The sequence below is a fragment of the Chinchilla lanigera genome, unplaced genomic scaffold (genome assembly GCF_000276665.1).
Source record: "Chinchilla lanigera isolate Chin_1 unplaced genomic scaffold, ChiLan1.0 scaffold00066, whole genome shotgun sequence".
Classification (NCBI taxonomy): domain Eukaryota; kingdom Metazoa; phylum Chordata; class Mammalia; order Rodentia; family Chinchillidae; genus Chinchilla; species Chinchilla lanigera.
Genome location: NW_004955467.1, coordinates 9421431 through 9447530, shown reverse-complemented (window position 1 = coordinate 9447530; position 26100 = coordinate 9421431). Strand labels below are relative to the sequence as shown.

Below are 26100 nucleotides of genomic sequence, written 5' to 3'. Positions count from 1 at the left end.
GGTGTCGTTCAGCCAGTTCGCTCCTCAGAAGCGCCGAGAGCGCGACCGGGACGGCTGGAGAAGAAGGCGGCTCCCGGAAGGGGGAGAGACAAACTGCCGACCTCTGCCGTTCAGGAACCCGGTTACTTATTTATTCGTTACCCTTTTCCTTCTCCCTTCCCCTAAACCTTTTCCTTCCTCCCCCTCTTTTTGTTTCTTTTTGGGAGCCGAAAAAAAAAAAATCTCTAGAACGGGAGTGAAGGGTTCCTTTCGCTCCTTTTCGTTTCCCCGCCTCTTTCCCTCCCACCTTTCCCTCCTCTGAGTCTTTCCTCCCAACCCGGGAAGGTCCTTCCCGGTGGCCGCCCGGACTGGATCTGAGCGCCTAGGCGGAGGCGGCGCAGGCTTTTTGTAGCGAGGTTTGCGCCTGCGCAGCGCGTCAGCCTCCGCCATGCACGGGGGTGGCCCCCCTTCCGGGGACAGCGCATGCCCGCTGCGCACCATCAAGAGAGTGCAGTTCGGAGTCCTGAGTCCGGATGAGCTGGTAAGCTGCTCCGCCTCGGCCCTCCCTCCCGCTTGGGCGGGCGGGGCCGGAGGGTGGCTGCGGAAACTTGGCGCTTCTCTCTGACTGCGGGTGACCAGCAGGGAGGCCGCATTCGTAACGCCAAGGCCCTGTGGGGCTTCGGGGCTACCGGAGTTAAAATTCTGAGAGGGTTTTAAGTTTAGCACTGTGTCCAAGATAGGGGCCACGCTGAAGAGAAGGGTGACCAGTTCCATACTTTACCGACGTTCAACCAGACCAAGACGAATCCTAAAGCCAGGCGTGGTGGCACATGTCTGTAATCCCAGCATTCGGGAGGCTGAGGAGCGCTGTGAATTCGAGGCCGGTCTGGGCTACATAGTTCAAGACCAGGCTGAGCTACATAGTGAGACCATGTCTTTAAAAAAAAAAATTAAAGAAACCTCCAGAGTCTTTACAAGTCGGAATAGGAAGCCAACGCCCAGGTTTTCCCTACCCCTTCAAGTGTTGAGGCCCTGCTATGTGACACATAACGTGGGGATACACATCTGAACGGTATGGACAGCGTCCCACCGTTCTAGGGTGCTTTCTGTGGGAAGAGGCAGAGGAGACAGATTAGAAATATATGAATAAGTGAACAAGATCATTCAATAAAAGGGCGTAGTGCTATGGAAAGTCACTAAGGTGAGGCTAGTTTAGACGAAAGGTGTCAGGGCCTGGGAAGTCCTGTTTGAGGAGGTGGTGTTATTCTAACAATGAAAAGCAGCCAGTCATCTAAGACACGAGGGCATGGGTTTTCAGGCTGAGGAAGCAAGCAGCAAGGGCTGAGAGTTAGGGAGAAACCAACTTGGTGAGCTCTTAGAAGCAGAAAGGCCAGTGTGGCAGGGAATCAGTGGCTGAGAAGGCAGGTGTTACAGAAATAGGCTAGAGAAGCATGGTATACTGGAAATTATAGTAAGGAATCAAAATTAATCCCAGCACTCTATTTTATTTAGGTACTTATTTTGTCTTTTTGAGACAGGATCTCGCTATGCAGTTCAAGTTGGCCTTGAACTCACTTGGTAGCCCAGGCTGGTCTCAAACTCACATTGATCCTCCTGCCTCAGCCTCCAGAGTGCTGGTGTCACAGGTGTGCGCCACCACGCATAGCTTTTCCCAGCACACTTTATTAATTCCAGTGGTTTATTCTCAAGCCATTGGACAATTAGAGTGACATCAATTTACATTAAAAAATACTTATGCACTGCTATGGTTGCTCTGTGAAGAGCTGTTCTGGGTGGGGTGAAGATGGAAGCAAGAAAAACCAGGGAGGGGATGTTACGGATGAGCCCTTGGTGACTTGAAGGCCTTCTCTTTTTTGGTTGGGGGGGCAGGCACTAGGAATCGAACTCAGGATCTTGCGCTTGCCAGGCAGGCGCTTGTTCCGCTGAGCTATATCCCTGGCCCATTGAAGGCCTTCTCTTGTGGGCCTAATGGGGGGGGGGTCAATTGGCTAGAAAGAGTGGAGTTAAATGGTTGTGTTTGTGGAAGAAGACAGTTTTGTTAAAGAAGCCTTAGCTATGTCAGGACTCGGAACAAAGACTTGAAGGAGGGGTGGCTAATACCAGACAGAGAGCCCTTAATGGTAATAAGTTAAGTAAAGATAAATTTTATGGTGAGGCTGAAGTGAGCTAAGAATCACACTTAAAAGGAAAAGCAAGGCAGATTTTGTTACATAAACATTAGAGTCACTTCTGTTTATGAGAGGCACCATGGACAAAGCTAAAGAAAAAAAAAAAACCCAGTTATCAAAGCATTTGCAATGTGATGCATAAGGTTAGATCTGTTAATACATTTTACAAGGAACACTTAACCGCCATATCTACTAGAAAGATGGATTACTGTAGGTAAAGGGAATGAAGAGGCAGCTCACAGTAGTACAAATGGTGGATTAAAAAACATTTGGTGGGGTGCAGTGATTACATGCCTGTTTTCCCAGCTACTGAGCAAGCTGAGGTAGGAGGATCACAAGTTCAAGGCCAACCTGGGTGGAGCATGGTGAGAGAAGTGGAGATAGTCATAAGTGGCTGGATTTCAGACATATCTTGAAAGACAAAACAGATTGGCAGATGGATTAAGTGGAAATTATAAGAAAGGGAAGAACTCAAACTGAGTTTGGACTGAGCAGTTGAATAAATGGAGATGCCATTTCTTGAACCAGGCAAGAAGGGAAGGAGCATGTTAAATTGTATTTTTCTTATTGTTGTTTCTTTTTTTGAGATAAGGTCTTACTCTGTATGTAATTCAGGCTGGCTTGAACACTGTGTAGTCCTGTCACAGCGTCTGGAATGCTAAGATTATAGGCACACACCACCATTCTCAGCTAAATCACCGAAAAGTTTATTAATAGTAGTCCTCACTTGGGAGGCTGGAGCAGGAGGATTGCTGTGAATTTGAGGCTAGCCTGGGCTACAAAGTGAGTTCAAGGCCAGCCTGAACTGTACAGTAAACCCTATCTCAAGAAAGACAAAAAATAGGAGTCTTATTGAGTAACTTAGGACCTGTCCTAGTAACAAGACTGGGCTGGGGATGTAGCTCAGTGGCACAGCGCCTGCCTTGCAAGCATGAGTTCGATTCCTGGTACCACCAAAAAAAAAAAGACTGTTCCAATAGGTTAAATCCATTTTTTCCCAAGCCATTTCAGAGAACTCCAGGAGCAAAGTGAGATGTTTTAAATTTTTCAGAGTACAGGTGCCCTTTGAACTATTTAGCTCCACATGGTTCTATTTCAGCATTAGATGGCGCTAAATCCCTTTGAATGGCATCATAGCTTTGTGGTGTTGGACTTTTAGCTATTGCTAAGGATGGGCATAAATCAGATGGAGTCAGAAATCTGATTCCAAGTGTTAGGAAGGTGTGAAGTGCCTGACAGATGTCATATGAAAGAAATTGATGTTATTTCAGAAATAAAAATATTTTGAATAAAATATTTTTTTAACATATGTACATTACTTTTCCATATTACTAGTGAGTTGCTAAGACATAAATAGAAAGTTTAAAATAGTGCTCACAGCTTTACAGAGGTCATCTCTAGGGCATGGAATTATGGGAGGTTTGCTCTCTGCATGGTTTGCGGTTTATAGTGTGACTTTTTCAGGGAATAATAGATGATTCCACTTTGGGTGGGAGGGTGGATGAATGGGGAGCTCTTATGGAACAGGTAGTATTTAATGCTAGAATGTTCTCCAGAAGGCTTGGGTCGGGGTTTGTGGGTCAGAGTACGGAGGGCTGTTTGAATTGGCTTTACGATAGAACTGTTGTCTTTTATAAGATGGATTTGGATGTTTTCTGGCTGGGGAAGGAAGCAAAAAGAATTGGTGCTAACTTTTTGTATGTGTGCTGGGGATTGAACCTAGCACCTTGTACATGCTAACCACACACTCTACCACTCAGCTTTAGCTCGAGCCACTAATGTACTCTTTTAGGTAGACTGTGGGCTATATTGATGAATCAGATTGTCTTGGTCTTCAGATTCTGTATAATCTAATGAGGGATTTTATTATCTTGGGGGTGTTGAGACAGGGTCTCACTATGTAAATCTTGCTGGCTTTGAACACACTGTGTAGCCCGGGCTGACCTCAAACTCAAGGCAGTCCTCCTGCCTCAGCCTCCCAAGTGTGGGGATTACAGTGTGTGGCACCACACCCGGCTAATGCAAGATTTTCTGTATGCACCAGATAGTTACTGAGCCCCTACCATGTGCTGGTGACTGCTAGATCCTGAGGATTTAAAGATAAATAAAACATCATCCTTGCCCACAAGAATTTCAGTCCAGTGGGAGGGAAATATGTAAATATATAAACAAGTAAAGTTCTCGGAACCTTACTGGGGTGTGGGTAAGAATAGAGATAGGGCTAGCTCAGAGTGTGAAAACCTTACGAAAAAGAGATGTAAGAAGGTGATATCTCAGCTAGGTCTTACGAATGAATAGAATTTTACTCAAGAGGAGCTATGTAAAGCCAGGGGAATTTTGAGAAATCTGCTGTAGCTGGAATTGTAAATATGGGAGGTGAGAGCATTAATGTAGTACCACAGAAAAGTTGTAAAAGTGAGTTGAAGCCAAGTTGTGAGCTCTGTATATGGTTTGCTAAAAGCAGAGGAAATGGTGATGCACACTTGTAATCCTAGCATGCTGGAGGCTGAGGCAGGAAAATCATGGGTTCAAGGCCAGTCTGGGCTACATAGTGAGTTCAAAGCTAGCCTGAGCTATATAGGGAAACCCTGTCTTTAAAAAAAAAAAAAAAGAAGGAGGGGGAGAATGGGTATTCACTGAATATCTATGGCATGACTTTTGATCTGTGACCTCAGGGCAAACAGGACAGAGAACCCAGCCTGCTACTGGTTGCTTCCTCAGGAGTCTAAGTTCTATCCTGTAGGCAGTGAGAACCAGTAAGGGGTTGTGGGATAAAGTAGTTAAGTATATAATCCAAAATGATAACTTGGGGGCTGGGGATTTAGCTCAGCGGCAAAGTGCCTGCCTGGCAAGTGCAAGGTCGTGAGTTCGGTTCCCGGTACCGGAGAAAAACCAAAAAAAAAAACCAAAATAAAAAAACAAGCATACAAAATGATAACTTGTTAAACCATGATGGATGGATAGTCCTTCGTGTTAACCAGAACATTCTTAACTGCTGTCCAGGACAACCCCTGGCTGGGCCTCAGAATGGGTGAAGGCAGAATTAGTTATTAGAAGGATGATGGACAGCGGGACATGTTGGCACATGCCTGTAATCCCAGCACTTGAGAAGCTGAGGCAAAAAGATCATGAATTTGAAGCCAATCTTGGCAGTGTACTGAGACCCTGGAGAGAAATGAGAGAATGGTTAAATGGAATTTTAAGCAGAAGGAAATGTGAAAAGTTTTGAAAACAATTTACCTATGCCCCTCTGTAGTGTCCGCCCTGGTGGCCAGATTCATGTCTGCTTCCACTTTATGTTTCAAGACGAGCACATCCCTTGTTTGTGTTCCTCATGGGACCCAAGGCAGCTGGTGAGGTTCCAGCTTTGTGAATTTAAATACACATCAGTCCTGTCTCCCTGAGGTGTCATTAGATTATCTTGATGAGAGTTTGGGATATTCTTTACTCTTCAGCCTTGCATCTGTTAGACCATTCCATTTCTACTCAACAGTAGTTAATCATGTCTGTTAGGATTATTATGGGATTACAGGTTTGACTGTAAAGGAATAACCTTCTCAAGTTCTTTGAGGGCACCTTCCTGCAGTGAAGGATCCTACACAGCATAGTTTAACATTTTTGGGGAGCCTGCCAGCTATCAGGCAAGCACATGGGATTCAGGATGATGGAGAGAGGCTACCTGTCTGGGAGGTACTTGTTGTTAGGGAGGACAGACCATAGTAGATAATTCATTGCACACCAGGACGTACAGAAATGGAAGGACTGTAGAAGCACAGAGGCGGGGCCCCTGTCTTGGGGAGCTGTGAAAGGCTGCCTGCAGGAAGCAGTTTCTGAGCTGAGTCTTGGAGCGGGTGTCTGTTGTGGGGAAGGCAGTCCAGCTAGGAAGAGGCACTATCATGTGCAAAGCCCCGGAGGAGGGGAGGGTCACATTGTATTGGATGGTGGGGGACCACAAGGATTCTGTAACTGAGCAGTAAACAGTAAGATGTGGAACATAAGGAATGGAGATTGAGGTATCGTAAAGTCCTTTTTTGTAAGTTGTCCCACAGAGTTTGGGCATCATTCTCAGGACAGGAAGGTACGAATGATGCGATACCTCTTCTAGAAGGAGTGCCCAATTGGAGAGACAGCCTGGTGACTCCGGAAAAAGCCCTGCAAAGGAAAGGCCTAAACTAAGATGGTGGTTATAGGGATGGAGAAAAGGGGCAAAATTCAAGAAATGCTGAAGTGGTCAAAATAACCAGTACTTGGTGAATGATTAGATAATAATAATGGCCATATATTAAGCACCTCTTATATTCTGAGCTCGAGTCCTTAGTGATGATACAGTTTGTAAGCAACAGAGTCAGAATTACAAACTAGAGATCCCTGACTGCAAAGCTCAAACTGTTTCAACCGTGTTATACATAGGATAAGAAAGGGTAAATAACAGTTTTCTGATTTGGTTACCACACCTGAGTTGAGTGCGAAAGGAAAAGGAGAGGTTTTTATGGACAAGGGAGCCTGCTTTTAGGTATGTTGAATTTAATTTATCTACCAGTGGGATGCCTGCAGGGGGTTCATAGATAGTTAATATGTGAATCCAAATTCCAAAGAAAGGCAAGTCCCGGAGGCAGAGATTGGGAATCATGCATGTGTTTCTCTAGGGGTGTATGTACAGTAGTAAAAAATCACAGGACAGCATCTAGAGTGTGATGAGAAGTATGTGTTAGCTAAGATCCTGGGGAAAAGCAGTGTTTAAGGAGCAGCAAAATAGAGGAGTCTAGAAGGTAGGTGAGGAAGTGCCAACCAGAGAGGTAGAGCAGGAAATAGGGGAGAGCTTGAAGGAAAAGGCCCATTGGTGTGTGTCACAGGCAAACAAGATGAGGACTGAGGTGAGTTCTTTATATGTGGCACAGGGGCTTCAAGGATGTTGTGGCAGTTGAAGGACACATAATAGGAAAGTAGCTGTGGTAAATACTTGCTATCACTACAGTTTGCGGATGTGTAGTACACAGGCAAACCCTCTAGACCTGAGTTCAAATCATGGTTCCACTACTTTCTTACTGCATAATATTGGGCCTTGCAGGTTTTGTAATCTAAAATGGAGGCAGTGAAGCAGAGCAATCTGGCACAATACCTGTAATCCCAGCATTGTAGGAGGCTGAAACAAGAGAAGTGCAAATTCGCGCCCAATCTGGACAGTATACTGACTTAATAAGACCCTGTCTCAAAAAAGCGAGGGAGGGAAGGGTGATTTTAAAAAAATTTAAGATGGGCTGTGTACATGTAACAACTCCCCATGAAGAATATGATCATTATATACTATAAACATGTACTAATAAAAATAAAGAAGGAGCTAGGGATTTGGTCCAGTGCAAAAGTACTGGGTTCACCAGGCATCGTGGCACACACCTGTAATTCCAGCACTCAGGAGACTGAGGCAGGAGGATCATTGTGAGTTTGAGACCAGCGTGGGATACAAAGTGAGCTCAAGGCCAGCCTGAACCGCATGACAAGACCCTGTCTCAAAAAGACCAAAAAAACCCCAAAAAGTGCGGAGTTCAATCCCCGTACTGCATGGATGGATGGAGGGAGGGAGGCAGACGGGCAGGCAGGCAGGCAGGCTGGCTGAGGCAGGAGGATTGCCCCTTGAAAGGCCAACCTGGGCTACATAGTGAGACCCTGTCTCAAAAAACCAAATAAATAAAAGGAAGCAGTGATACTTACTTATGTTAATTGTGAAGATGAGTGAGTCAGCTGAGCCAACTGCAGCACTGCACACTAGTTCCAGCTACCTCAGAGACAGAAGCAGAAGGATTGCAGGTTTGGGTTGCAGGTTTGAGGATAGCCCAAGTAACTTAGACCCTGTCTTAAAATATTTAAAAATGGCTGGGGACATAGCTTGGTAGTAGAGTGCCCCTGGGTTAAATCCCTAGTAACTTAAAAAGATAAGTCAACTATCACTGTATTTGAATCAAGAAAATGTACTATAGCTGAGTGTGGTAGCATATCCCCCAAATCTAAGCACTCTTGAGAGACCAAAACAGGAGGACCTCAAGTTCGAACCCAGCCTAGGCAACTTAGTGACTTAGCAACACCCTGTCTCAAAATGGAAAAAGGACTGGGAATGTAACTCAGTGTGACAGCGCCACCCCCCCCCGCGTCCCCAGTCTGTCTCTCTCTCTCTCTCTACCTCCACACACAGTTAAATCTGTTTTTTGTTATGTGAAAGGGTGCTGAGGTTGGCCTTGACCACTTCCAGTCCAGGGCACAAGTCTAACTTGTAGTTACTGTGCTGAGTTTTTCCGTTTCCCCCTTTCCTAAACTGAAATACTCCCATTGAGGCCAGTGAAGCAGAGCAATCTGGCACAATACCTGTAATCCCAGCATCCCATCTAGTTGCTCATTTCTGCTCCATCAACATGACCTACCACCTACTGTCTTCTCACTGAGCTATAGCCTTTATCTTTTTGGTACCAAGAATTGAATCAGGACCTTGTGCTTGCCAGGTAGGCACTGTGACACTGGCCTGGCTTTTTCTTTTTTCTTTCTTTTTTTTAAAGACAGGGTCTCACTGTGTAGCCCAGGATGGCCTAGAATTCAGGGCAATCCTCCTGCCTCAACCTCCTTAGTGCTGGGATTGCAGACATGCCATCGTGTCCCATGGCAGAACCCTGTTAAACCACTAAGTTGCTCAGGCTGGGCCAGAGCTTGCAACCCTTTGCCTCAGCCTCCTAGAGTACTGGGATTATAGGCGTGCACTACCACACCTGGCTTCTCCTGCTGTATAATAAAATTTCCAGGTACAGGGAAGTGCTTCCCAGAGTCTCAGGTTGGTGTGCTTGATTTCAGCCTGGGGGAAGAAATGAGGCATTGGGCTTTTTTTTCTTTTTTAACTTCCTTGAAGTAATTTATTTATTTATTTTTTCTATGATTAAATCCTGTGGATACCAGTGACCTGGAATTCAACCCTGAGATGTCCGGGGTATAAGTCTTTTAGAGGGAGGCAGGTGTGAAGGCTGAAAACTAGGAAGCCTGTGCAGTTGATGTTGGCTCTTCTTTTCTCCAGAAGCGGATGTCTGTGACCGAGGGTGGTATCAAATACCCAGAGACAACTGAAGGAGGCCGTCCCAAGCTTGGGGGGCTGATGGATCCAAGGCAGGGGGTGATTGAGCGTACTGGCCGCTGCCAAACATGTGCAGGTGAGTGCTGAGTGCTGGAAGGATCCTGAAGGGAAGGAGAAAGACTCAGGTCTTTAAAGAAAACCAGGGGTGGAGCGGGACACCGGAGAAATGGTCTCTGAGGTTATTAAGTGCATGTTCCTACAGGAAACATGACAGAGTGTCCTGGCCACTTTGGCCACATCGAACTGGCCAAGCCTGTATTTCACGTGGGCTTCCTGGTGAAGACGATGAAGGTTTTGCGCTGTGTCTGTTTCTTTTGCTCCAAACTGCTTGTAGACTCTGTGAGTAGGAAACAGGTCTTTGCCTGGGAGGAAGGCTGCTGGGTAGAGGGATAGGGGAACAGCCCCAACTGATCTTGCTCTGTCCTTCCCCTAGAACAACCCAAAGATCAAGGACATCCTGGCCAAGTCCAAGGGGCAGCCCAAGAAACGACTCACACACGTCTACGACCTTTGCAAGGGCAAGAACATCTGCGAGGGTGGGGAGGAAATGGACAACAAGTTCGGTGTGGAGCAGCCAGAGGGTGATGAGGATCTGACTAAAGAGAAGGTACTGGGGCTGGCAGAGACTGGGGAAGGAAGGGTCTAGGGAGATGGACGTAGAGGCCTGGAGGGAAGATAGGGGGGCTGCAGAAGAATCAGAGGAACTAGGAGATTACAGAGAAGCAGGAAGGGCTGGCCTCACAGGGCAGGAAATGGCCTGGCTTGGGCTCTGATAACCCCTCTTTGTGTTGGAAGGGCCATGGCGGCTGTGGGCGGTATCAGCCTCGGATCCGGCGTTCAGGCCTAGAGCTGTATGCTGAGTGGAAGCATGTTAATGAGGACTCTCAAGAAAAGAAGATCCTCCTGAGCCCAGAGCGAGTGCATGAAATCTTCAAACGCATCTCTGATGAGGAATGTTTTGTGCTGGGCATGGAGCCCCGCTACGCCCGGCCTGAATGGATGATTGTCACAGTGCTGCCGGTGCCCCCCTTGTCTGTGCGGCCTGCTGTGGTGATGCAGGGCTCTGCCCGCAACCAGGTCAGCAGCTCCAGGACTCTGCCTCTGGATGGCTGGGTGTCTGAGGGCAAAAGGCCATGTGGGGGTGGCATGTACACAAGGGCAGAGAGACAGATCTGAGTTGGAAAATACCTTGCCACTTGTATGACCTTTAAGGAGGCCCTTACAAGGATAGAGATCACGAAGGTCCTGTGCCTCCCAGGGTGGTATAAGAGGAAAGCTGTGCTGTGTGCCTGGCATGTGCTTGCTGAGTGCCTAGTCAGTGGTGGCTGGACTGTGACAGTGCTGACCTCTTACCTCAGGATGACTTAACACACAAACTGGCTGATATCGTGAAGATCAACAATCAGTTGAGGCGGAATGAGCAGAACGGTGCAGCGGCTCATGTTATCGCAGAGGATGTGAAACTTCTGCAATTCCACGTGGCCACCATGGTGGACAACGAGCTGCCTGGCTTGCCCCGTGTGCGTCTGCATACCCCCTCCCCCTGTGGATTGGAGCCTGGGTGGGGGCCAGTATGAGGCCTCTCATCTGGAGGCGAGTGCAGTGCTGACTGCTGCGCTGCCCCCCCTTCCTTGTTTTCTCACAGGCCATGCAGAAGTCTGGCCGTCCCCTTAAGTCCCTGAAGCAGCGGCTGAAGGGCAAGGAAGGCCGGGTACGAGGGAACCTGATGGGCAAGCGAGTGGACTTCTCAGCCCGTACTGTCATCACCCCCGACCCCAACCTGTCCATTGATCAGGTTGGCGTGCCCCGCTCCATTGCCGCCAACATGACCTTTGCGGAGATTGTCACCCCTTTCAACATTGACAGGTGTGCCTCAGTCCAGAAACACTGCCCCGAGTGGCTATGGGGCACTGGCCTCAGTGGTGAGGCTTTGAAAGAAGTAGAGGCGTGCACCCCTTAACCCAAGGGAGGGTTCTTCGTGCAAGGAAGGGGCACTGACGTTTAGAAGTTTGGCCTCTACTTGGGGCTTTTGGGTAAAAGTGATGGGCAGGGATTTTTTTAGGAAATACTTTGTTCATTGCACGTTTTCCTTCTCTTAGACTTCAGGAACTAGTGCGCAGGGGGAACAGCCAGTACCCAGGGGCCAAATACATCATCCGAGACAATGGTGATCGAATTGACTTGCGATTCCACCCCAAGCCCAGTGACCTTCACCTGCAGACTGGCTATAAGGTGTGTAACAGGCCAGGTCTGTCTTAGCCCCCCTGAACCGGAGGCTTTCTAGAGTGGAGTGGCGCGAATTGCCGTTTGAAACTGTCTATTCATTAGGATGCAGATTTGTTGACTTCTTTTTTTTTAAAGGATACTAGTATCCTAGTGTGCTTGTAACTGCCCGCCACTAGCATTTGGGGTGAGGGTTGCATCAACCCAGGGGGAGCATGTGCAGTGGTATCTTTGTTTACAAATTTAATGTGTTCCATGATTCTGGGGAAGATGGCCACATTCACATTTGTCACCCAGTATGGAGTTTGTGAATGAAAGCAAAATTTTGCTGAACTGAATTGTCCTTAAATGGAAGTGTTCATAAACCAAAGTATTACTGTATATGCAGGAGGCAGGATCCTGGAGGAATAGCACAAAAAGCTGTATATTTATCTCTTAGTTTTCTCTCCAGGTTGAATACTTGATTGGTGAATACTACATTCACCAATTTTTATGCCTAATAATATAGGGTCTAGCTCAGAGCCTGCCTCAAAGGGGCTATTTGATAATGCATTTCAAGTTAAAGAACACCACAGTATTTCTTTCAGCCTACAAAGGATCCTGTGTTCACTGTCATTTTGTTCTTAGTGTACCTCCTTCACCAAGCCTGATTCTGTACCTCACTTCCTAGGTGGAACGGCACATGTGTGATGGGGACATTGTTATCTTTAATCGGCAGCCAACTTTGCACAAAATGTCCATGATGGGGCATCGGGTCCGTATCCTCCCGTGGTCTACTTTTCGTTTGAATCTTAGGTCAGTTCCCTGGCTGAGGGAAGCAGGTTAGGATGGGGCGGGCTGGGCTACTCTCTGAGGCTTCACTGAAGATGTCTAATAACTCTTGACTTCTTTTTCTCTTTAATTGCAGTGTGACAACTCCATACAATGCAGACTTTGATGGAGATGAGATGAACTTGCACCTGCCGCAGTCTCTGGAGACACGGGCAGAGATCCAGGAGCTAGCCATGGTGCCTCGCATGATTGTCACCCCCCAGAGCAATCGACCTGTCATGGGCATTGTGCAGGACACGCTCACAGCTGTGCGAAAATTCACTAAGAGAGACGTCTTTTTGGAACGGGTTTGTGGTCCAAATGGAAACTTAACTTGGGCAAACAGAAGGGCAAAGGGTGGCAAGGAAGAGCTGTCACATTTTTTCCTGTCTTGCTCTGCACTGATGCAGATGTGAGATTGCCTTTTCTGGTGAGGTGGAAGGAAAAAGCAGGGTAGGAATGCACAGAAGCCAGAACTGGTGTATAGCTTTAGCTCTCCGTTTAATTCCTTAAAAAGTCACATAATTCTAGCTATTATCTGTAAAATACATGTGAAGGGAAAATAAACAGGCCCTTGTTAAAATTTTTATCTTCACTTATTTTCTGATTATTAAAAGAAACTGGGGGGGCTGGGAGTTTAGCTCAGTGGCAAAAGTGCTTGCCTGGCAAGCGCAAGGTCGTGAGTTCGGTTCCTGGGACCGGAGAAAAAAAAAAAAAAAAAAAAAAAAAAGAAACCGGGGTTGAGGATATAGATAGCTCAGCAGCTGAGTTTGATTCCTGGTACCAAAAAAAGAAACTGCATATTGTTAAAAATGTCTTTTACACTACACTGAATTTTTTATTATAATTTTGGAAGAGTGGGCTGGGGATATAGCTCAGTGGCACAAGTGCCTGCCTGGCAAGCACAAGGTCCTGAGTTTAATTTCTGATACCAAAAAAAAAAAAAAAAAAAAAAAATTTTGGAAGATACTTTGTGTGTCATCCTTTTGCCTCTCAAATCTGGCTTTCTCCTTGGGCAGGGAAGTCTTCCAGAGATGGGGTGAGGCCTATGATTCGAAATCTGCCTTGCTATTTGTCACACAGGGTGAAGTGATGAACTTGCTAATGTTTCTCTCTACGTGGGATGGAAAGGTTCCACAGCCAGCCATCCTCAAGCCCCGTCCCCTGTGGACAGGCAAACAGATCTTCTCCCTCATTATACCTGGCCACATCAATTGTATACGTACTCATAGCACCCATCCTGATGATGAGGACAGTGGCCCTTACAAACACATATCTCCTGGGGACACCAAGGTAGGTCCTGGCTTCTGAATATATGGGAGTACAATTTGGTCATGGGAACCAGATCTCAGGCATTGAGTGGGTGCTTGTCCACAGGTCGTGGTAGAGAATGGGGAGCTGATCATGGGAATCCTGTGTAAGAAGTCTCTGGGTACCTCAGCCGGCTCTCTGGTCCATATCTCCTACCTAGAAATGGGTCATGACATTACTCGACTTTTCTACTCTAACATCCAGACTGTCATTAACAATTGGCTCCTCATTGAGGGTGAGTATAACAAGCTGTGCCAATCCCTCTCTGAGTGCCAGTCCCTTTTTCCCCCTTCTTGCTGTTGTTTTTCCATCTCTTTTTCTCTTTTCCTTGGGTTTGGTGTCTTTCCACTTACTCTCTTGGCCACAGTTTCCTCCATTGTTGCTTGGGGTCCAAAGATAGTGTTACTAGGGGCTGGGGATTTAGCTCAGCGGCAAAGCGCCTGCCTGGCAAGCGCAAGGTCGTGATTTCGGTTCCCGGTAATGGAGAAAAACCAAAAAAAAAAAAAACAAAAAAACAAAGATAGTGTTACTGATGCTTCTTTCTAACTCTAGGTCATACCATTGGCATTGGTGACTCCATTGCTGATTCAAAGACTTACCAGGACATTCAGAACACTATTAAGAAGGCCAAACAGGATGTAATAGAGGTGAGAGGGAATGCTGGCCTAGAGTAAGAGGCTCTTAGGGACTTTTAATTTAACATCAGCAGAGAGCAAAGTGGCTGTAAGGGTTAAGGGGAAGGGGCCAGGGATTTAGCTCAGTGGCACAGCGCCTGCCTGGCAGGTGCGAGGTGCTGAATTCAATTTCTGGTACCCCCCCAAAAAAGGTTAAAGGGAAGTGGAACCTAATAGGGATTGGCGTCTCAATGAAAATGCTTGTTCCAGGTCATTGAAAAGGCTCATAACAATGAGCTGGAACCCACCCCAGGAAACACACTGCGTCAGACATTTGAGAATCAAGTGAATCGCATTCTCAATGATGCCCGAGACAAGACTGGCTCCTCTGCCCAAAAATCCCTGTCTGAATACAACAACTTCAAGTCTATGGTGGTGTCAGGAGCTAAGGGTTCCAAAATCAACATCTCCCAGGTGAGGAGCTTTGTCTTTCCAGATAGGGGGCAACCCTGGAGGAGGGCCACCCTGGAGGAAGAGAGGAAAGTTGTGCATTTGGGGTTAGGAACATTGGGGAAAATATTGGAAACTTGTTTAAGGCGAAGAGAATTTAATACAGGCCACTTTTCTCTTCCCTAGGTCATTGCCGTTGTCGGGCAGCAGAATGTGGAGGGCAAACGGATCCCATTTGGATTTAAGCACCGCACTCTGCCTCACTTCATCAAGGACGATTATGGGCCTGAGAGCCGCGGCTTTGTGGAGAACTCTTACCTGGCCGGCCTCACACCCACTGAGTTCTTCTTCCATGCCATGGGGGGTCGTGAGGGGCTCATTGACACAGCTGTGAAGACTGCTGAGACTGGTGAGGCCCTCAGGGCAGTTCTGGGGAGTGTGTACTGGCTAAGAAACTCCTGGTGAGGGTGGGGAGGGAGTGGGGACTCTCAGGCTAGAGGCTTCTGTTCCAGAGGTAGAATTTTGGCCCTCATAGACAAAAGAAGGAAAAAATGGAGACAAAGCTTTTGTAAAAAAGGAGGGGTTGAAGAAAAGGTAGATGAATGGAGGAAAAAAGAATCAAGCTGTATCATGTACAGGTACAAATTCCCTATAATGAATGTGATCATTCCATATACCTAAAATGTACCTTAAAAAAAAAGAATAAGCTGGGTGTAGTGGCGCATGCCTGTAATCCCAGCACTCAGGAGGCTGAGGCAGGAGGATTGTTGCGAGTTCGAGGCCAGCCTAGGCTACAAAGTGAGCTCAAGGCTGGCCTGAACAGCATAGTAAGACCCTGTCTCAAAACGACCAAAAAAAAAAAAAAAAGAGTAAAGTTAGGAGCCCAGTAAATAAATAGGAGGGAGTGTGGCTCAGTGGTGGAGCACTTCCTTAGCATGCATGAAGCACTGGGTTTCACCCCCATTGTGTGAGACAGGAAAGAAGAGGGGCGGGGAGGGAGAGAGAAACGTCCTTCTTTTAATTGCTTTACAGTATTTTCATGATGTAGGAATGAGCCTCAGGCTCTGCTTTTGGCCTAGTGGTGTTAGGGGACTCTAGCAGGTGTTCACTCAATCTGGTGTTTTTTTGTTTTTTTTCTCTTCTGGTTTTACTTTTTATTTGTTTTGGTTTTGGTTTTGTTTTGGTTGTTTTCCAGTACCGGGAATTGAACTCTCGACCTTGCGCTTGCCAGGCAGGTGCTGTGCCGCTGAGCTAAATCCCTAGCCCCTGTCTTCTGGTTTTAAATGTGACTTCTCAAAGGCCTCAGCGTTCTTGGGGTATAGTTGGTAGAGCACTTGCCTAACATGCTAACATGCATGAGGCTCTGGATTTAATCCTTGGCACCACAAAAAAAAAGGCCTCAGGGGTGAGGGACTACCATGCGGCTGTGTATTATCCTCTTGCCTTGAGTCTTTTGATTAATACCCCCCACACAGGCTATATCCAGCGACGGCTGATCAAGTCCATGGAGTCAGTAATGGTGAAGTATGACGCAACTGTGAGGAACTCCATCAACCAAGTGGTGCAGCTACGTTACGGTGAAGATGGCCTGGCAGGCGAGAGTGTTGAGTTCCAGAACCTGGATACACTTAAGCCTTCTAACAAGGCTTTTGAAAAGAAGTGAGGATTTGGGCAAGTGGGTGGTTCATGTCCCTGGGTCTCAGGGCCTGAGTTGTAAGAGTCACAGTGCCTTAGAGTAGTAGCTGAAATGTGTCTTGAAATGGATCTTAACTTTCAGGACGTTTTCCCCACCCATATGAACCACTTGTTTAATGGTGAGAGAGGCTAAATAGAGACAGATTTGATATCTGTTCTTGCTTGGTCCCTGATGATGGTACAAAGCAACATAGAGGGCAGGCACGTTCTTAGGGCCTGTTGGCAGTCTTTGGGCTTGGAGCTTAAATGTCTCTACAGGATTCTTGCCTCAAAAACCTAGCCTTTTGTGGGCTGTGTACTTGAGGAGTCTCATACTGCTCTTATGGGGACAAGAATGCAAACTTGGTCCCTGATCCCACTCCCTTGCCACCTGCAGGTTCCGCTTTGATTACACCAATGAGAGGGCCCTGCGGCGCACTCTGCAGGAGGACCTGGTAAAAGATGTGCTGAGCAATGCACATATACAAAATGAGCTGGAACGGGAATTTGAACGGATGCGTGAGGATCGCGAGGTGCTCAGGGTCATTTTCCCAACTGGCGACAATAAGGTATATATATGGGTGTGAGGAGTGCTAGGCTAGAAATGTGCAGCTGCTGCATGGCTGTCCCCTGACTTGCAATCCTATGTGCATTCCCTTTTCCCTCAGGTTGTCCTCCCCTGCAACCTTCGACGCATGATCTGGAACGCTCAGAAAATCTTCCACATCAACCCTCGCCTTCCCTCTGACCTGCACCCCATCAAAGTAGTAGAAGGTGAGTACTTGCTTTGAGGGGTCTCCAAGCCAGGGTGGGGACTTAGGAGTCTGCTGGGCCCTGATCTGATCTTTTTTCACCCCTCATTTGGTCCCAGGAGTCAAAGAATTGAGTAAGAAGCTGGTGATTGTGAATGGGGATGACCCACTCAGCAGGCAGGCTCAGGAGAATGCTACATTGCTCTTCAACATCCACCTGCGGTCCACACTGTGCTCCCGCCGGATGGCTGAGGAGTTCCGGCTCAGTGGAGAGGCCTTTGACTGGCTGCTTGGGGAGATCGAATCCAAGTTCAACCAAGCTATTGTGAGTGTTGTGCTTCTCACTTTGACATGCTGTTTTCTTCAGCTTATCGGCTTCTCTAGTTCAAGCTGGTCTTAAACCCTCTAGGTAGTCTAGGCTGGCCACAGATTTGCAGCAATTCTCTGGCCTCAGCCTCCCAAGTGCTGGGATTACAAGCATGTACCAACATGCCCAACTTCAATTTAGCCCGCTTCCGTCCTCAGTCATCTAGTAATAACTATTTATTGAAAGACTGCTATATACCAAGACCTATGTTTGGTGCATTATCTCTTTGTACCAAAGCAACCTTAAAATGACGCTAGTAGAGAAAGGATTACTAGTTCCATGTGGTAGAAATAAAACTGAAGCAAAGACAGTGACTTCTATATGATGGTTGTACAGGATAGTGGTATGACTTGGTACCAAATAGGAGTTTTTTTTGTTCTTTAGTTTCCTAAATGCTTGATGTGTGCAGAATTTTAATTTGGGCAGAGACAGGGAATTGCAGGAAGTAAGCAGAAAACAGATTCACAGATACTGGAATATGTTGTCACTGTCCTTAAGGATTTTACAGGATAAAGTATGGGGAGCTGGGGATATAGTTTAGTGGCACAGTGCCTGCTTGGCAAGCACAAGGTCCTGAGTTGAATTCCCGGTACCAAAAAAAGAAAGAGAAAAGTATGGGAAAGTTTAATTATAGGCATGCTTCTGAATCTGATGTAAATCTAGTTCTAGTAAATTAATTAATAATACATTAGGAAATACTACAAAATACCATTGACAGAAATTAAAGAATTAAATAGATGAGAAGACATCCCATGTTCATGGATTAGAAGACTTACTATGGCTAAGTAGCAGTAAGCCCCAAAGTGTTCTACAGATTCAGCATAGTCACTATCAAAATGCTAAAAATTTGGACTTCTGGTAGTATAGTGCCTTTTCTGGATGTGTAATATTATCACACGCTAAAATGGTATAAGTTGAAACTTGTTTGAAGAAGGGGGTGATTAAATAAGACCTAAGTCTCTCTACCTTTTCTAAATTCTGTTGTGCATTCTTTATGGTTAGATGCTAGTCTTGGCCCTGACCATGTCCCATTCATTTGCCACAAAACAGGTTAGTTTTATCTAATGCTAGCTTTTCTTTAGGCCCATCCTGGGGAAATGGTGGGGGCTCTGGCTGCACAGTCCCTTGGAGAACCTGCCACCCAGATGACCTTGAACACCTTCCACTATGCTGGTGTGTCTGCCAAGAATGTGACACTGGGTGTACCCCGACTTAAGGAGCTTATCAACATTTCCAAGAAGCCAAAGACCCCATCACTCACAGTCTTCCTGCTGGGCCAGTCTGCTCGAGATGCTGAGAGGGCCAAGGTAAGCATTAGGGACGATGGGCTTCTTGGCAGGAAGAAGAGGAGGTGAATTCTTTCCCTTGAGTGTAGAGTTGAGGATTCCCAGTGGGAGGGCTTCAAGAGGCCTTAACTTACCCTAATACCTGTGTCATGACCCCCTCTTCCCAGGACATTTTGTGCCGCCTGGAGCATACAACATTGAGGAAGGTGACTGCCAATACAGCCATCTACTATGACCCCAACCCCCAGAGCACAGTAGTAGCAGAAGATCAGGAGTGGGTGAATGTCTACTATGAAATGCCTGACTTTGATGTGGCTCGAATCTCCCCCTGGCTCTTGCGAGTGGAGCTGGACCGGAAGCATATGACTGACCGGAAACTAACCATGGAACAGATTGCTGAAAAGATCAATGCTGGTAAGGATGGAAGCCTCCACCTGGACTCCCACCTCTGTCGTGTTCACTGTTCTCAGGCTCTGAAAGAGTCACACCCTTTCTTCCATCCAAGGTACCGTTTAGCCCATCAAGGGTGTCTCCCAGGGTCACTGTTTCCAGGTCCTCAGGCCTGCCCGTCCCTGCCCCCCACGTTCTCCCTCCCTCTTTCTGGGGACAAATTTGTGAGAAGGAAGGTCCTGAGAGGTGGGGCAAGCCAAAGGAACACGCTGCTAGAGGAGAACTGCAAATGGAAAGTGATGGGAACCAAGTCGTGCTCATGTGGCTTTGTTCTCATGCTCATTCTTCTTCCACTAGGTTTTGGCGACGACTTGAATTGCATCTTTAATGATGATAATGCAGAGAAATTAGTTCTCCGTATCCGCATTATGAACAGTGATGAAAACAAGATGCAAGAGGTAAATGGGACCTAAGAAGAAAATAACACATTATAGAAAACCAGTAAGTGAGGGCTGGGGATTTAGCTCAGCAGCACAGCGCCTGCCTGGCAAGCACAAGGTTGTGGGTTCGATTCCCGGTACCAGAAAAAAAAAAAAAAACCAGTAAGTCTTGTTTAAGGACCAGAGAAAGTGGAATAGAAGTAACATTTAGGTACCAGTCACACCCACCTAATTTAGGAAAAGAGAATAGTACTTAACAATGATTTTTAGAACCTGCAGCCAGGTACAGTGACACATGCCAGTAATCCCAGCACTAAGGAGGCTGAGGCAGGAGGATCACCACAAAGTTTGAGGTCAGCGTGGGCTACATAGTTCGGGCCCAGTATAGCAAGACCCTGTCTCAGAAAACAAACAAACAAAAACAAAAACTGAAGAACTCAAGGAATAATATCCCTGTCGGGGTAATTAAGAAAATATGAATATATTTTGAAAGACCACATCATACTTCATACATCTGTTATAAGAAGTGATTGTCACCAGGCATGGTGGTGCACACCTGTAGTCCCAGCACCGTGGAGGCTGAGGCAGGAGGATTGCTGTAAGTTCAAGGCCAGCCAGAACTATATAGCAAGTCTTCGTTTCAAAAACAGCAAAAAAAGCAAGAGGTCATTGTCAAGTCATAGCAGGCTGGCAGCCACTCACCTAAGTGCCAGAAGCAGAGCAGGGGGTTCTGTGGGTGTGGTGACACCCCATGAGTGTGCACACATTGAGAAGGACCAAGTGCCCATAGGATTATGGAGATGGGAACTGCATTAGGGAAGTGAGTGTAGGCACCTCTTCTGCATTTCTTTTAACAGTGTAAAAGGAAAAGCAGTCTCGCTGGAGGCCAGGGGCAGTCTCGGTGACTGATTCTCAAGGTCCCTGGAGAGCAACCCCATGAAGGAATCCTCTGGGAGCATCATGCTGGGCTGGCTAGCTCTGGTGGGCTGGGAGCTAGGAGGAGACCAGAGGGTTGCAGCAATGCTATGCTTGCTCTGATTACAGGAAGAGGAAGTGGTGGACAAGATGGATGATGACGTCTTCCTGCGCTGCATCGAGTCCAACATGCTGACAGATATGACCCTGCAGGGCATCGAGCAGATCAGCAAGGTCCGCCCTTCCCCCACAGCCACCCCTCTGCCACCTTGCGTCAGCCCTGTCTTGTCCAGCCCCAGCCAAGCTCGCTCTGCCCCTGCAGGTGTACATGCACTTGCCACAGACGGACAACAAGAAGAAGATCATCATTACAGAGGACGGGGAGTTCAAGGCCCTGCAGGAGTGGATCCTGGAGACCGACGGTGTGAGCTTGATGCGAGTGCTGAGTGAGAAAGACGTGGACCCCGTGCGCACCACGTCCAATGACATCGTGGAGATTTTCACGGTGAGCTCCCAGCGCTCCAGCTCTCGGGCCTTGTCCTGTGCTCCCCACTCAGGATATCTGTGCTCAGGTGTTCCTGCTTGAGTCCACTTTAGAGTGGAGCGTACGGACTCCTGACTTCGTCCCTCGGATGTAGCTGGTGGCAGGAATAGGGAGCGGGCAGAGCTACACTAGGTCTTCTCCTCCCCTGTCCGCCCGTGGCAGGTGCTGGGCATTGAGGCCGTGCGGAAGGCTCTGGAGCGGGAGCTGTACCACGTCATCTCCTTCGACGGCTCCTATGTCAATTACCGGCACTTGGCTCTCTTGTGCGACACCATGACCTGTCGTGGCCACTTGATGGCCATTACCCGACACGGGGTCAACCGCCAGGACACTGGGCCACTTATGAAGTGTTCCTTCGAGGAGACGGTAATGGCAGGACGAGTAGGGTGTGCTGGAGGGAGTGGGAAGAGGAGTGGGAATGCATGTGGGCGCTGTTGTGTAGCTGTCTGGTCGTTGGGCTGTGATGGGTAGAACTGCCCTGGGCACCGTATGTGCAGGTGTGAGGGGTTGTGGTGTCTTCTCTTGTTCAGGTGGATGTTCTTATGGAAGCAGCTGCCCACGGGGAGAGCGACCCCATGAAGGGAGTCTCTGAGAATATCATGCTGGGCCAGCTAGCTCCAGCTGGCACTGGCTGTTTTGACCTCTTGCTAGATGCAGAGAAGTGCAAGTACGGCATGGAGATCCCCACAAATATCCCCGGCTTAGGGGCTGCTGGACGTGAGTATGAGGGCCTGAGCAGCACAGAGCTTCCTCCAGGTCTATAGTGGGGTGAGGCAGGCCGTGACCTGGAGGAACTGGAGGGGGTCACTAGTCCCCGATTGCCCTGACTCACTCTGGGCCTCTTTGCAGCCACCGGCATGTTCTTCGGCTCAGCGCCCAGCCCCATGGGAGGAATCTCTCCTGCCATGACTCCCTGGAATCAGGGTGCAACCCCAGCGTATGGTGCCTGGTCGCCAAGCGTGGGTGAGTAATCTGGCCCAAGAAGAGGGCCCTTGGGCAGTCTAGACGCAGGTGAGCTGTAGTGGTAGACAGCAGCCATGGGTGGACTGCGAAGGCCGTGGGGACTGAGGACAGGTGGCGTGGTTGGGCTCTAGCTCTGGTCTCACTTGCTCTTCCCCCTTCCAGGGAGTGGCATGACCCCAGGCGCAGCTGGCTTCTCTCCCAGCGCTGCTTCAGATGCCAGTGGCTTCAGCCCAGGGTACTCCCCTGCCTGGTCTCCCACACCGGGTTCCCCGGGCTCCCCTGGCCCCTCAAGTCCATACATCCCTTCACCAGGTGAGTCACCCCCGTCACGCCATGCTCATTCTGGTCTGCGCCTACCTTCTGGATCAGTCTCATCACTTATCTCGCTTGTTGGCTTCTTTCCGCAGGTGGTGCGATGTCGCCCAGCTACTCGCCAACATCACCTGCCTATGAGCCCCGCTCCCCTGGGGGTTATACACCCCAGAGTCCCTCGTACTCCCCCACTTCGCCCTCCTACTCCCCCACCTCTCCATCCTATTCTCCAACCAGTCCCAACTATAGCCCCACATCCCCCAGCTACTCCCCGACCTCTCCCAGCTACTCGCCAACATCTCCTAGTTACTCTCCAACCTCGCCCAGCTATTCGCCAACCTCTCCCAGCTACTCACCGACATCCCCCAGCTACTCACCAACATCACCCAGCTACTCCCCAACTTCTCCCAGCTACTCACCGACATCGCCCAGCTATTCACCAACATCGCCGAGTTACTCACCAACTTCACCAAGCTACTCCCCTACTTCCCCCAGCTACTCCCCAACATCTCCCAGCTACTCACCGACTTCTCCGAGTTACTCACCGACTTCTCCGAGTTACTCACCCACCAGTCCTAACTACTCTCCAACCAGTCCCAATTACACCCCAACGTCGCCGAGCTATAGCCCGACGTCACCCAGCTATTCACCTACTAGTCCCAATTACACCCCGACCAGTCCTAACTATAGCCCAACCTCTCCAAGCTATTCCCCAACTTCGCCCAGCTACTCACCGACCTCACCAAGCTATTCTCCCTCCAGCCCACGGTACACACCACAGTCTCCGACCTATACGCCCAGCTCTCCCAGCTACAGCCCCAGCTCTCCCAGCTACAGCCCAACTTCACCCAAGTACACCCCGACTAGTCCATCGTACAGCCCCAGCTCACCAGAGTACACCCCTACCTCCCCCAAGTACTCACCTACAAGCCCCAAGTACTCACCCACTTCTCCCAAGTACTCGCCCACCAGCCCCACCTACTCGCCCACCACCCCAAAATACTCGCCCACGTCTCCTACCTACTCACCTACTTCTCCGGTCTACACCCCAACTTCGCCCAAATACTCACCTACCAGCCCCACGTACTCACCCACTTCTCCCAAGTACTCGCCCACCAGCCCCACCTACTCGCCCACCTCCCCCAAGGGTTCCACTTACTCGCCCACTTCTCCTGGCTACTCTCCCACCAGCCCCACCTACAGCCTCACCAGCCCGGCCATCAGCCCGGATGACAGTGATGAGGAGAACTGAGGGTAAGCAGGGCTCAGCAGCTGCCGGCTAGGCTGAGGGGCCTTGGCCCGGGCAGGCCTCTCACCTGGGCTGTCACCCCAGCCAGCCCCCTTGTACATAATTCCTTGTGACAGTTCCCATTGAAGTTCTGGATCCTGTCTCATGGGGCTTTGCATCTTGTTCTCCACTTGTGCTGTGTCAGAACCCACTGACGTAGCTATGGGGTTCTTCCTCCCCACCTACCCCATGCCTGGCCCTACAGTGAAGGTTCTTGCCTGTGGCTTGATCAGGGTCCGTGGTATTCTAACTTTGTAGGGGTAGTTCCTGCTCTGGGTCATGCACCTGATCCTTGGGAAGAACAAAGCTCAAGCTGCCTTTTGTCTGTTATTTTATTTTTTTGAATTTTATTAAAGTTTACTAATTTTGACCAAAAGTCTGTACACTGAGTGCTTATTTGGTGCTCGGGGAGGGCAAGATATTCCCAGGCTCCTACCCTTTCCCAGTTGTAGCAAAATGATCATCTCAGTCCTACCACTAGGAGGCCTACTTTCTTTTAGTATTTTTCTACACATGTGAATCTTAACAACTGAACAAAAACACGTTTTCATTTTGGCCTGAGGCCAGCAAGGAGAAGATTACAAATGCTGCGAAGCTGCAGCTGAAGGCCATAGAGGCAACTGGCTGTTCTTAGTGTGTGTGCTGCTGAAGCACACAAATTGGCTGTGTTTAGTTTGCCGATTGTTTCCTTAGTACTTCTATTTTAACTGTATTTCTGGTGATTGAACCCAGGGCCTTTGTAGTGAGCTTCATCCTCAGCCCTTATTTTATTATTTTGAAACAGGGTCTAAGTGCTCTAGCCTGGGCTTGAACTTTTGAGCCTCCTTCAGTCTCCCAAAGTTCTGGGATTACAGGCTCGTGTGACGATCTCTATCCAGTTGATTAGCACCTTTTTATTTGGCTGGGTTTGCTTTTTATTTTATTTTTTCTTTAAACAGGGTCTCCCTACGTAGTTCAGTCTGGCCTCAAACTTGCCACAGTCCTGCCTCAGCCTCCTGAGTCCTGGGACTGCAGGCCTGCCCCAGAAACCTAGCTATTTTTAAATTTTTTTATTTCAAAATGTTTCAAAGAGAATTTGGGTGAGTTTTGTTTCAGTACTTCAGAATACAATATCTACTGGATGTAGTGGTGCATATCTGTAGTCCCAGAACTCTGGCAGGCTACAGAAGGGGAATTACAAGTTTGAGTCCAGCCAGGACAACCCAGTGGCATAGCAAGACTGTGTCTTCAAAAAATAAAAAGGCTGGGTGTGGAGCACAGTGCAAAAACCCTCAGTTTAAACTCTTAGTACCACAAAGAAAAAAAAAAAATTCTGTAACCCCTGCCCAGCCTAAGAAATGCATCTTGCTGTCCTTTATGTGCCTCAACATGATATGCTGCCCCCTTTCCCAGAGCTGTGGATACTATACTATATGTATGCTGTTAAGAATAATATTTAATGTTTTTGAGCTTCATATAAAATCCTATTGTCTATGTCTTCTGATGTGCTTTTTTCAAAAATGGCAACATTGGTTGGATGTGGTAATGCATGCCTATAATCTTAGCACTCAGGGAGCCTGAGGCAGAAGAATCAGTGCCTCAAGTTTGAGGCCAGCCTGGGCTACATAATGAGACCCTATCTGCAAAGAAAAGCCAACATTAAGTTTGAGGGTGATCTATGTTGAGGCTTACAACTACCACACACTACTGCATGATTTAGACATGTACAGTAAGAGTGGCTGTTGCAGCACTGCCACCCTGAGAAGTCCTGTCCCCTGTCCAGTTGTGTACAGAGGCACAGGCTGCAGATGGAGCTGCTGGCTCACTTGCTGTGCCCCAGGTGCTGCGGCGCAGGGTGTGTGCCCACGGAAGTGTTGGTGCTGTTAAGAGCTGGGGCTTTTAGCCGGGTGTGGTGGCGCACACCTGTAATCCCTGTCTCAAAAAATAAAATAAAATAAATAAGAGCTGGGGCTTTTGAGAAGCACTTTGCCCTGAGGCAGGGACTTCTGCTTTGGGGAGTTTGCTTCCCTGCTCCTCCACTCCTACCACTGTCTTGCCCTTCCACCTTCTCCCACTTGAGGACACACTTGTATCCTCTGGAGGACTCAGAAGTAAAGCACAGGCCCCACTAGACCCTGAAACTACACCTTTGTCTTGGGCTTTGTAACTTCCAGCACTATGAGAAACATTTATTGTATATAAATTACTTGGCCTCCAGCCAGCACTCAGGAGGCCGAGGCAGGAGGATCGTTGTGAGTGTGAGGCCAGCCTGGACTACGTAGCAAGACCCTGACTCAAAAAAACAAAACAAAACAAAATGCTCTTACCTAGTCGCTAGGTGACACCACATGGTTCTCCAAAGTGAGTCTAATAGGCCAGGTATAGCACATACATACCTGTGATCCCAGCACATAGGCTGAGGCAGGAGGACTGCCATGAGTTTGAGGACAGCCTGGGCTACACAGTGAGTTCAAGACCAGGCTAAATTATATAGCAAAATCCTGTC

The 26100-nt window shown here is 48.2% G+C and overlaps 1 protein-coding gene across 1 annotated transcript; it reads left to right on the top strand.

Annotated features, from left to right (window-relative positions):
* Polr2a (polymerase (RNA) II (DNA directed) polypeptide A, 220kDa) lies at positions 1-23991 on the top strand. Its single transcript, XM_005399484.2, has 29 exons — positions 1-520; positions 9220-9352; positions 9479-9615; positions 9710-9883; positions 10072-10353; positions 10635-10796; positions 10922-11142; positions 11376-11508; positions 12170-12294; positions 12407-12617; positions 13393-13602; positions 13687-13855; positions 14173-14267; positions 14505-14708; positions 14871-15093; positions 16160-16343; positions 16756-16927; positions 17027-17132; positions 17230-17435; positions 18560-18784; positions 18931-19177; positions 19511-19611; positions 20638-20742; positions 20831-21013; positions 21215-21418; positions 21583-21769; positions 21902-22015; positions 22178-22327; positions 22423-23991. Exons 1-29 carry the CDS (start codon positions 428-430, stop codon positions 23577-23579), a joined length of 5913 nt encoding a protein of 1970 aa, XP_005399541.1. The 5' UTR covers positions 1-427; the 3' UTR covers positions 23580-23991.
* The last annotated feature ends 2109 nt before the right edge of the window (positions 23992-26100 follow it).